Below are 12941 nucleotides of genomic sequence, written 5' to 3'. Positions count from 1 at the left end.
TGCCTTTGCCTTGTGATATTCTTGACTCCATGCTGATCAATACATTTTATTGGAAATACAATCCTTAGTAGACAGACATTTCACTAACGTATGTCGATAGATGTATCACCCGAAGTCCCTCTTACCGTAACGTGGGCTCAGTGAACTTGTTGTAGCTGGATGTTGTCACTATGATGCCCCATCCAGGGCCCAGGCTGTAAAACACCTGAAGACAAGCTTCTGTCCACACCTGGTCAACATGTATATAGCATTAAGTTAACACACATATCTACACCCAGTAGAATTCAGCGTAAAGCCTGTGACGCCAACAACGAACAAGGAAATGTTAAACAATTAACAATTCATTGTGTATCAGTTCAAATAACTGCAACAGAATGACAGCACAATTACAATGACAGTATATAATACAATAATTGTGATAAAAGGAATAAAGTCAGTGATAATAACATTCACCGAGCAGCAGTGGTCAAGCTTCCAAACTAGACTTGATATCCAGGGTGCAAACATGCTCTTCACACATGCATGTGTGTAATCTGAAATGTTTGAGGCATACATACGTGTCCACTTACATTATCGGAATACCCTCCAGACAGTTCCATATCGTACACTACCTCCTACACCAATGCTTCCAGTAGATAGTGATACATTCCTGGCAACTAATGATTCTTAAGAAACAATGATATGAACGGTTACTGAATCCCAACAAAAACGGTGTAATATCACTGCAGTACTGCTCAGGTGAAATATAACATAAACACCATGTCACCACTTAAAGTACACCAGGTCTTTATTTATCGTTACCTCAAATTACAACACATGCCCCACCAGCTGAATAACAATTTTCTGGGCACGTTGAAAATGATTGTTCCAGAGCACTGTAAACATTTTCTTTCCACTTTCCCACAAAACACTTTGATGTATACAGCCCTAAAAACTACACATTGCACATCAGCTGCCACATTCATTCAATAGAAACAAGTAACACACTAGATTCACTCACAGGGAACTACATCCTTGTGTTTTAAGACAACATATATTGTTTGCAATTAATCACTTAACGATATCAAGTCGTCATCCCAATATGTACCAAAACAGATTGACAAACAGATTGGGTTTTTCAAATGATCTCAGAGGGAACTTTTCATCGCAAATACTTTTTCACCCATGAAGAATGTGGGAAACGTAATGTATTGGGAATGCCATTTATGTTGTGTAGTAACACTAACACCAGAACCCTTTCCACATCCATGCGAAATCTTAAGCAGAGTCTATTGTACGTTACCTACTGAATCATGAGCGTGTGTTTATGAATAACTATCATATTGTGGCAAGACCAGAGGTTCGCGAATAGATTATCGTGTCTCCCCCCAGGTGGCGCCTTTCATTAAAATGACAAAACAAAGATGATCATTTACTGCCATGGAGGCAAATACCTGAATGTCGAGCAGTCTGCTGAAATCTGGTTTCATGTAATATGCGATGCCATCAGATGAGCCGGGCAGCATCAGACATCTTATCAGGATCGTGGTCAGGAGAATGTAGGGCAGCAGCGCAGTTACGTACACAATCTGGAACACAGAACAGCTCTTCTTACATCCCATCTGAATCACATCTAGGGGCCATATCGTTGTCATTTCATTTTAGATCCACTGGTCACCTTACACGATTCAGATATGTAAATGTTCAAAACAATGTTGTTTGCGTAATTTAACCCCCTCTTCCTTCCTTCCTTCCTTCCTCTCTCACTCACTCGAGTTGTATTGCCTCACCTTCCCAGTAGCTTTCACTCCACGAAACAGGCACAGGAAAATAATGACATAAGAAGCAAAGAGACATCCCACCAAGTGCCACTGAACTGAGCCAACTTCATGTATTCCATTTGAAATGCGAAGAACATTGTACCTAAAAGAAATGTCATAAAATCAAAATGTTTTATATTCATTCAGTGATGGCATTATAAGCAGGTGGCTATTTGAGAAACATGATATAGATAATCGCACTGAATATAAAGATAGCTACATTCGAATTGCCAAGCAAGTCACTCTTATACTGACTGATAGAACTCCTCCACAGCCGTGTGAGCCAAGGTAGTGTTTCTCCACAGTGCGGCAGTGTTGGTGTCGGTGCCATTGGCGGCAGACTGGGATGTGATCATGTGAGAGGAGTTCGTGGACATGTTTCTGAGAAGGGAGATGTCCTCTACACAAAGGTCCGTGTTCCACCAGTTGTCACACGTTGTCCAGGGCAGGACGGTGGTGCAGGATCTCACCAGGTAGTAGATGGGCCACGCCAGCAGGATGTTGTAGTAGGGCAGACAGATGGCGACCTGGACTATACAACCAATGCCAATACCTGGGGAAGAACAGAGTCAACAGTCACGTGTGGCAATACCTGGGGAGTAACAGAGAGTCAACAATCACGTGTGGCAATACCTGGGGAGGAGGAACAGAGAGTCAACAATCACGTGTGGCAATACCTGGGGAGGACAGAGAGTCAACAGTCACGTGTGGCAATACCTGGGGAGGAACAGAGAGTCAACAATCACGTGTGGCAATACCTGGGGAGGAGGAACAGAGAGTCAACAGTCACGTGTGGCAATACCTGGGGAGGAAGACAGGATCAAGATTCACGCATACCATTACTTGGAAAGAAAGACAGTGTAACGTTTCACGTACGTTGATGGCCACATAGTTAAATAGCGATCCCTGCCAAAAGCGCTGCCGGTTGTACCATTCCGAATATATTATGAGCATGTGTTGGTTTGTTGGCTTGTTTAACCCTGCGCTCAGCATTATTACAGCTGTATGGCGGTGGTCTGTTAATAATCGAATCTGGACCAGTCAATCCAGTGATCGTGAGATACGATGCTATAGCATGTGTTTATGAATCACTAGCAAATACTGATGATACCAGATGTTCGCTAAATGGTTTCCTACCCTCAGAGATCTTGTCACTTTAAACCTTCAAAGAGCTAAGTATGAGACACATCAGATGGTGTAATTCATATATCGATATAGCTGCAGCTTCAGATCGCATCTAGGCGACATTCACATGACACATCTTTTTCATTTTGGGCAAAGAGTCCTAAACTTCGGAAGATTTAGATGTGAATATATTTATGTACTCAGGATCATGACAGATATTTTGATAAGGGTTATTCTGTGTGATAATGGTGCACACAGTTAAAACATATTTTTCATCAGAATTTGGGAATATGGGTCTGGGACGTAGACCTGAGATTTCTAAGACATTTTAGTAAAACTGTTGGGATTTTGTGAATCCAAAGGCATAAGTTTCATTTGTCTCGTGTTCTTACTGTGTACATAAAATCTACTTTCTTGAATGTGTTGAGTATTATCCTTGAGATATAATTTGGTTGTCTATTTCATGGACCAGCAATGTGTCTCCTTTTATAGGAATTTGATATATCTTCGGAATGGAGGTCAGACGGCATGTGACGTCACACGTGGCCGTGCTGACCTGGGGCGATCAGATGTCGTAAGCGTAATGTGAATTGTCCGTCAACTGCATCTCATGGTACGTGCAACAGCCACAGAGGCCAGTCTGGAGCATGCCCATTACACGTTCACCATTTGTAAAGTAAGGTTTGTTGACGTGTTTTTGTTAATCACCAGCATATTCTGCACACGGGCACCACAGTTGAAATTGGCGGATTCGTCAGGTTAGACCTGGCCATTATGGTATTCGCCCATATTTACTATTGTTCAAAATATACTGTTCTGATAGGTTAATGACTGTAGTAACTGATTGAGACCCTTGTAAATTACAGAAACGTTCCCACCTTTGAAGAGAGGGCAGACGTTCCACACTTGGACCGCCCCTTTCCCAGAGAACTGTCCCAGAGCTGCTTCAAGGTAGAACATCGGGAGACCCGTGATGATGAGGAATATTATGAATGGAATCAGGAAAGCACCTGTTCAGGGGAATTAGGAGGTCTTTATGACTATGGACGGACACTACGTTATGGATTCAGAGAAAATATAGAATGTTAACTGTTTCAATGATATGCCACTTTCACATACCTATATACATGGGAACAACGTATTTGCATAGATACACATCTGGTATATAGGAAGAGGTACATTACACGTCAATTCGTATTGCCACAAATCTTCACAAAACATATCTTTGTAAATACACCTGCGAGAAATGCAATGCTGTTTACATGGTGAAACTGTTGCGTTATTGTGAGATTGTTACGTGACAGTGTTCAGAGTAAATTTCGGAAAAAACGAAGGCCATTAAAGGTTAGCAGGACTTGTCTTTCAACGATCAAGTCTGAGTTCCCAGAAGGTATATTGTCCCAACTGTGGTTTTTGAATCACATAAACGTGCATGTCTCATTGAAGACATTCAATTGTGGCAACTACTGAACATCTGTGAGAACAACAGGTTGTGTACTAGGGCCTATTACATGTTCACACATAAGCCTTTTTAATCACATATTTTTACCTGTTTTTTGTGATTATTTTGTAGTCATACTTTGGCTCATGGCCTGTATAGAAATAAAGTAACCTGTGTCAAACACCTTGCGAATCCAGACTGGGACTGAGAAAGTGTGATCCCATACGTTATATGTTACATTTGGCCACTTGCCGAATGGCATTGTGTATTCATAGCCAGAGATTACAGATGAATTCCAACAACTTACAATTGTTCACACTGTGAAATGTTTGCAGGATGCGTCCTCCATTGATACATTGAAGATGGGATATGATACGTTCTACAAGATATCATGTCTGATTGAACCAAATAAAAATGCACGTACCTCCGCCATTCCTGTTGCAGATGTATGGAAATCTCCACAAATTCCCAAACCCAACACAGCAGCCTATCATGGACATGATATAGTCCAGTCGGCTTGACCACTGCCCTCTGGTAGATTTAGGGTCAGCTTGAGTTCCATCCACTGCTTTGCGTCCATCCGGACTGGCGCCCACAACGTCCAGAGTGATACCGCTGGTCAGCTCCTGGTGTTGCTGGCGAATGTTCTCTGTAGCCATCGTCGACAACAGTTATCTTGGCTATCAAGGAAACAGTATTTTACTCAATGTTATGGACTGATTATCAGAAAATAGTTGACCACATTAGGTTTTACCTGCTGATAAATGCTCCCTAGAGTATGTAAAACAAATTGTCATGCATTCATATATGTAGATGTTGGGGTTAAAAGCATATAGATCTACATGCATGTGCAAGCGTTAGAACTTTATAATTTCACCAGTAAAGGCAGAAGGTAAAATCTGTGACAACAAGCTCTGTATTCTATTGTGATGCGACGTTGGTCTAATTCCTTGTCAAGCAAGAGTTAAATAGGAGAGCACAGTGCGGACCTGCAGTAATGGTTAACAGGAACAACGTCAGTGTAGGAGTCCTACAACATCAGCCATCTTCTGAAACCATGGTTCCACATACTTAGACAAGGGTGTTGTTTTAGAAATATCCCTGATCGTTTAAATAATCATGTTTTCTTGCTGCTACTAATCGTCAAAAAATGGAATAACCGTTTTTCGTCAAAATTGTTAAAAAAATGTTAAACATCACCACACGTTGAAATACTAAATTAATCTGTACAAATATTCCGGAATAAACAACTATGTTAAAAATTAGCAAAAGCGTTTATGGAAGGATAACTATATTACTAGCCCCTGTACCTACAGATCACACACACTCGGAGTGAGACACTTCATCGCCAGCGCACCGAGTGCAGTGAGTGCTCAAACCCACTCTGCCGTCGGGGCTTCCATAACAACAGTCTGACGACAGGTACTTTAAATTTTTGACATGGAGGGGATATCTGAGGGTATAGGGTATAATATATACATGTCTGGCCAAGTCAAAACATTTATAAACACAACAGTCTCGTTTCCTGCTGACTGGGTTCCGTGCTATTGCGCAACGTAGTACAAAACACAGTCCAGAAGTTTTAGACAAATTCACTCAACTGGATACATAAATATTAATCAGTATTATTTGATACATCTAAGCACTTGTATATTGCAACACTACGCTCCTTCTAATCCTTGCAAACACGTGGTGCATCGTGCTCTGTCGTACAGCGTGCTCTGACAAATGGAAATCGTGGAAATCTCAAAACGAGGCTCTGCCGCTAGAAACGTTTGGCGGTCTGTTACGGACTTGATAATATATCAATCACATTGTGCATTACAAAACTACACCGAATAAGCGCAAAAAAACACATACAAGGTGTAACCAGTGAGTCAGATAATTTGTGAATCATTTTACGACCTGGCGTCGATCTGAAAATAATTAAAATCTCGACCTTTGAAAGCGGGTCGTCAAAACCAAAAAACAGTAGATTATCTCTTAGTATTTGGAAATTACCGAAGGGGAGGATCTTTACAAACCCGCAAGATGCGCTCATCCGGACGGTCCAACGTTAAACTGACAGCGCATGCGGGACGCGAGCTGTACATGTTACTGTTACACTTAAAGACAGTTAACCAGTATAGCTTTCAACTTCGCCGATAACGTTCGTGAACGTTGGCGCGTGGACGTCTTTTTCCACGGAACAAATATTTCAGGACATAACCCTTGATACATAGTTGATTCCTAGATACAACATGGATGACCATGATTGCTTATATTGAAATAATGAATCACCGGATGGCTGTTCTAAGCAAGGCGGTGGAATCAGCTGATCGTTCATTTCAGGTCATGTTTTGTCGTTTTGTTGGCGTTTTGCAATCGGTAATTAAACGTCTTGCATTAGATTTGTAAATATCATGCTTTTAAACCGGAGTGTATTTCTATTGTAGAAGTTATTTGTATTATGGCTGATAAAACTATATACATGCAATTTAGTACGACGGGAAGCCGATACGGTACATGGAATGTGAAGGTCGTGTATGCGAATACATATTTGGTGTTTTGACAGCAACACATATAATTGGCAGGTATATAACAGAGAAGTGAGAAACAATGTATGTCAGTCATCACCTACATATTATAATTCAATGTTCAGCTCACATACTATTCAAAAATAGAGTGGAAATCAAGGAAATCGTTTTTGAGTATCTGTAAGGATTTATGCTGTATATAATGGTTGTGTAGACCAATGGTGGAGATCTATTGCAACATTCTACATAGACTGCACTTTGATTAAGAATATACATAAAAAACGGCATTTTAAACATTTTGAATTCAAGAAAATGTTGTCTTTTGAGACACAAAAGAGGCTATACTAGTTTAACGACATATTCAAGGGTACTTTCCAACTTCCATTTTTCATCATTTAAATAAAAAACAATATATTCATACTAAATTTCAATGTCTATTTTGACAATGTTAAGTGCTGAAAACACCAAATGGTTTACTATGTACTGACTTGCAGTGTCAACAGCAGTTTGCCTTCACAATGAACAGGTGATCATAATAGTCATAGTTCATGTTTTATTTTCAGACCCAGCTTTACATGTTTCCTTGCTGTTAATATCTATTTCTCACGCACAAACATAAATAAAGTCAATCATTGTTTGCTCTTTCCATCAATAAATAGCTGCATTGTAAAATGTTGCAATTTTTACTGATGTTTGTATGATGGCGCATGTGTACTTTAATATTTATTTATATTGTACATAAGTATGATCTGTTATATGTGTTGTAAAATATAGATAAATACATTATAAGTTGTTCACTGGTCTCGAGGGGGTCATGGGCTGATGTACCCTCGATGTTTGTTTAATAAAGAAACATCGAGGGGTACATCAACCCATGAGCCCCGAGGGACCAGTGAACAACGTATATATACTGAAAGCCATTAAAAATGCAATTTGACATTCATACTTTCTTTACTCACACTAATTTCAACATATAAACCTAACTGGCAAATATGTTTTAAGTGAACATCTGTGAATAATTTCATCTGAAAATATCCAGTCAACAACAACATCAGTGACGCAACAACGACATCACACAAAGGAGGGGTCACTTGCGGTCAATATCGTGTGTGTCCACCGTGCACTGCAAGACATGCTCGCAGTCTTTGGGGCATTGAAAGACACACATTTCTCAGGAACAGCTGTTGGATGGTCTGCAGCCTCTGAAGGTCTGTGGTCTGATCATGACACCACCCCCTCCAAAACGATCATGTTCAAGGACACAGTTTGGCGCAAGTCTTTCTCCTTTACGTTGATGAATCTGTTGACGTCCATCTGCAAAGGATAAGTTATACCTGGATTCATCTGAAACATTGACATCTGGCCATGTCCTGTTGCCAAGATTGACCCCATTTGCTGCCCATCGCTGTCTGGCAAGTCTGTGGCGATGCAATAAGGTTGGACCACGGTACGGGTGACGACACCGGATGTTGAAGGCAGCAAGGCGTCCTTGCACCTTTTGGGCGCTGAAATGACGTTGACTTGTCCCAATTGTCCTCCTTGCCTAATCATCAGCTGTTTGGAACCGATTTCGCAAGTGTGAAACTCGGATATTGCGGTTTTGTCGAGCTGTTATCACAGGTGGTGCACCAGGTCGCGGACGATCAGCAACACTTCCGGTAGGCCGAAAGCGTTGTCTGAGTCGACTTACAGTGGATTGGTGCACATTAGAGTGCCTGGCAATCATCACACCTGAAGCACCTTGGCTGACCATACTGATAACCTGATTCCTTTCGTCTTGTGTCAAGTGTGGCATTTTCTCAAAGTGATTCAGTTCCACAATTCCTTGTGCTTTTACAGGGCCTAGGTGCAGGTAATGCATGTGCACAACGTGTTTCATGAATGGGGTTGTGTTTACGAGAAATGTTAAAGGTCCAGTTTTAAGTATCAAAGGTCATATGAGAGGAATGCTCCAGGACTCGAACTCAAAATGGGCCAGAATAACAACCTTTTATCCCTATCATCCTCTGAATCGCAGGAAAAAAATCTTCAATAGAACTTTTGTAAGTTTCAGGACAACAAATACCAATTGCGTTTCTAATGGCTTTCAGTATATATTACCGAACACCTCAATGGTATTTTGGAACTGTTTGAAGCACATGTATCGGATCGTAGTATGGAGTACCAGACGACAAGACGACAAGAAAAACAAATGTACAGTTATCTTACTTCCATCGATTTGCATTCGCACAACATCGGTAATTTCCGTACATCATACGTGATTCAATGTTATTCGAGATAAAGAATTACTACTACGAAGCACCAAATGAGTTCAGCATTCCCAACGGGGTACATAGAAAATGTTACTCGCTTGTAAGCGGGGTACATTGAAATAATAGAAGAGCGCTAAGCCAATCAGAAAGCGACATTTATGTGTGAGGTAAGATAATTGCCTTTGAGTACTGTTGAATGAAAACCTGGATATAACGGTAAAGCTGGATAGTAGATGCTTGTAAGGGAAATATATTGTCAACATGATGTTACCAAAACAAGGAGATACATTTGTCATATATTTGTATTTAAGTAACATATACATCCTCTTGGGTAGTCAGTATGATCTGTTGCTTGTTGACACACATCTCTGTAATTTGCTATATAAGAAAGCAAGGATAGAAACGCAATTTTTTAAGAAGGTCATAGGGCACCAGTCAGAAACTTTGTTTATACCAATAAAACTAAGCATGTCCATACCTTTTGATTATCCAGTTAAACTTAAAACATCACAACAATTATGTCATTTCAATGTAGTGGTGATAAGTCAGTGCACATCATGTAAAACTAAGCGTGTCCATGCCTCTTGATGATCCAGTTAAACTTAAAACATCACAACAATTATGTCATTTCATTGTAGTGGTGATAAGTCAGTACATATCATGTAAAACTGTAAACTAGTATGTCTCACAGTCCCAGAACCACATTAGTCCCCGTTCTGCCCAGTACTTTCTGTAATGATAAATCCCTTAATGAAGCAAATATGGACTCCCTCAAGTTCTGATTCTCACATCTTACTGGGGCCAATATGAAAATGGGATTATTTGTTACCACCAAAATCATATATATTCAGAGACTAAGCGTTAGACAATCCTGTAAACGTGAGTGCTGGATTTCCTGAACTCTGTCAGGACTGCAAGAATAGTTCAGCTTCATTTGTCCCGGACCCATAAACTACCAGACAACTTGGCTATCACCCAAAACGGCTTTCCTGTTATACTCACTGGTATTCAAAATGTCCACACCCATGTTAAGCTGTGAGATTAAGAATGCCAAAGACAAACAGTTTGATGAGGTGCAAAAATAGCTTTTGAGTCATTTAAGTTCTTCATATTTTCCAATAAATGAGTCATGGTGTGTATTATGTTCATAATGTTTATGAAAATATTTCATGGCACGCAAATTAGCACTATTTCGATCCCTGAAATGGTATTTAACTTTGGAAATGGATCAATAAATTAACATATATAGTGAATCATAGCCCTGACTGATGGGCACATTTAATAAGGGATAGAATATTATGGGCAAGTCTTTTTTTAAATCTATGATGACTAGTATCTCTGCTGCAACCGACTAACTGCTTGGATGATAGGTGTATGGTACATTAAATATGTCTTGAAAATAGACTGTCTGCAGGTCAAAACAAAATGAAAGATCAGATGTGTGAGGAACTGCTTATCAAAACGTAACATTTATATTTATAACCAACTGTTACTTTCTGCACGGTATTTCTGCAATTATCATTAAAGTCTCGGATGTACGTATAATAATTATACATTGGTGATAAACGCTTGTCAGAAGATGTCCTGAAGATGTAAGCGTATCTCCGATTTTATTACATTGAGGTCAGTGGTAATATGAGAAATATTTGTTAGATTTGAATACACCAATAGCAATAGTGAGGAATTGTCGTTAGAAATAGCATATAAGGGCTGAGATATCAACGTAATGTTACTATTACATCGATGGTATATTGCCTGAGGCTTACACTGCCTCGTGTTCCGACGTACTTATGGCGTTTTCACCGTGATTTCCCATCGTGTCAATTCGTATTGCACATAGAGATTAAACGAACGATGCTGTTCCAAACTAACAATCACCGGAAAGCATGTGTCAGTTCAAGGTATTTCGTTGTAAACGACAGTTTGTTAGTGAAGGTGCAGGAGGGCAGCGCTGGAGCTTGGCTCTGTCTTCAAGTAAATGTAAAGGGGGATTTGGCCGCACATGCAGCTTATAGGTTGATTGATGTCTGAATTCTGTCCTATGGTAGGGTAAAAATGGGTGGATAGGTTGTGTGAGCATTGTGGGATGCGTCCTTTATTTGAAGAGTATACTTGAAATATGTATGCATGTAGGTAGGGGATTGGTTTTGATTGGGACTTGAACATGAATGCATTGCTAAGCCAAACAAGATGGCCGCCCAACCTAGCAACGGCGCGCTTGCCAGGCGCGCCGTTACTAAGCCAAACAACATGGTCGGTAGCTTAGTAACGGCGAGCCTGGCAAGCGCAAATGACCCACTTTTCTAGGAATGAGGTTCACGAGCACACTCCTTCATTGCGAGGGGACGTAAGCCGCGATGAGAATCCCCTTACGGAGGAATTTCGTTCAATAATGATCCGTCGCCTCTGCAAATATGTACGGCCAAACGAGGGTGATATCGACTAGCCAGTCGATTTGGGAGGAGATCAACGTCCATTGGTTATCAACTGGAGACCTCGGGTCTCCACATTGTCTAAATCGCCTAGATTGCCATCGAATGTCGGGACCATCACCCATTTGTTATTGTCATTGAGGACGAGATTGTACTGCGTGTTTTGTAAGAGATCTCCGGTTATGACACAGTCTAAATCGCCTAGATTACCACCACGCTCACTTCGGTTCGCATGTAAACGTTGTTTCTTAATTCTAAGGCGTATAACTTGCCTTCGACACCGGGTTCATCGAATGCTCGCGTGTCCCCGAGATCGGAGATCACGATGGTAGGACATTTTCTCAGACGCATGGTAGTTCCGGGACCAGAAGCTTAAGTCATTGTTTTACGTGCAGTGTGACGCTGAGATATTCCATATACACCGGTTTATGTTTTATATCTAAAATGGATAGTTTCAATTCTGTGATCATGCCCTGCGTTAACTTTTTGTATTGCTGGGTTGAAAACGATTCGGTTCGACCATCGTTGAACTTTTCTGTTTTCACCGGCATGGCTCTTAGCACTGTGGAAGGGCATTCGCTTTAAATGTTATCGGTTGTGCTCACCCGATTGAGATGAACGAACACCTCGTGATAGACCACAAGGCTTGGTAATTTCGAACCCGTGACGGTGTCTCGAGGTGGTATTTCGTTCGACAACAACCGGAGAGTTCTCGCTAAGGGTCTACCGAGTCGAATGGGTTTTTCCCCAGCCGTTAACGTCAGCGTGCCATTCGATTCGTTGAGTTTGAGATGGGCTCCAATAGGTTTGAAAATTTCATCGCTTGAACTAGGCGCGCAGGCACTAACGCTTTCTGGTATCATCAGTTAGCGAACGGCTTACGACGCTCAGAAACAATTTGTGGCGAACGTCGGGGATGCCATAGCCAGACCGGTGGATTTACCGACGGCCATCAAGCGTTACCAAGACACGTTGCAAAACGCCCGGTCGAAAGTCGACTACGTGTTCGGCGTAGGGTTGTACATATCTCTGAGCAACATGCAACTGACGATCCGCAAAGTGGTGGGCTACAACATCGATCACATAACAACACATCGATCGTAAAACAGCGCTCGTGGTTGGTGGAATCGTGTGCCTTATCGATTAAAAAATCTTTAGTGGCAATGGTCACCAGACCGACCACGGCGACAACAAACGCCCATAGGTTTTGACCGAACGACGTGACCGTTTTTGACAAGAGACCTAACAACCAGGAAACGATGCTGCCGAAGATACCAGGCAGCGCTTTGGTGGCTTTGCCGGCCAGTTTAGCCTAGGCTTCCCCGAGCGATTCCAAATGTTTTTTATCCAGTCTCTGACGTCGCTGCGGCCGCCTG

At 41.3% G+C, this 12941-nt stretch overlaps 1 protein-coding gene across 1 annotated transcript in view; it reads right to left on the bottom strand.

Annotated features, from left to right (window-relative positions):
* The window catches only part of LOC124283791, a 62521-nt gene extending 57497 nt beyond the window's left edge, over positions 1–5024 (bottom strand). The window contains exons 1-6 of the mRNA XM_046719820.1: positions 4790–5024; positions 3803–3934; positions 2055–2352; positions 1770–1902; positions 1434–1568; positions 126–229 (exon numbers count right to left, since the gene is read on the bottom strand). Coding sequence (XP_046575776.1) covers positions 126–229; positions 1434–1568; positions 1770–1902; positions 2055–2352; positions 3803–3934; positions 4790–5024 — 1037 coding nt within the window. The remainder of the gene's footprint in view (positions 1–125; positions 230–1433; positions 1569–1769; positions 1903–2054; positions 2353–3802; positions 3935–4789) is intronic.
* Between the last annotated feature and the right edge of the window lie 7917 nt (positions 5025–12941).

The sequence above is a fragment of the Haliotis rubra genome, unplaced genomic scaffold, assembly GCF_003918875.1.
Source record: "Haliotis rubra isolate DU_JTF1 unplaced genomic scaffold, ASM391887v1 Scf1096, whole genome shotgun sequence".
In the NCBI taxonomy this organism is placed as follows: domain Eukaryota; kingdom Metazoa; phylum Mollusca; class Gastropoda; order Lepetellida; family Haliotidae; genus Haliotis; species Haliotis rubra.
The sequence above is the reverse complement of the archived record's forward strand: the minus strand, read 5'-3'. Positions and strand labels throughout refer to the sequence as shown.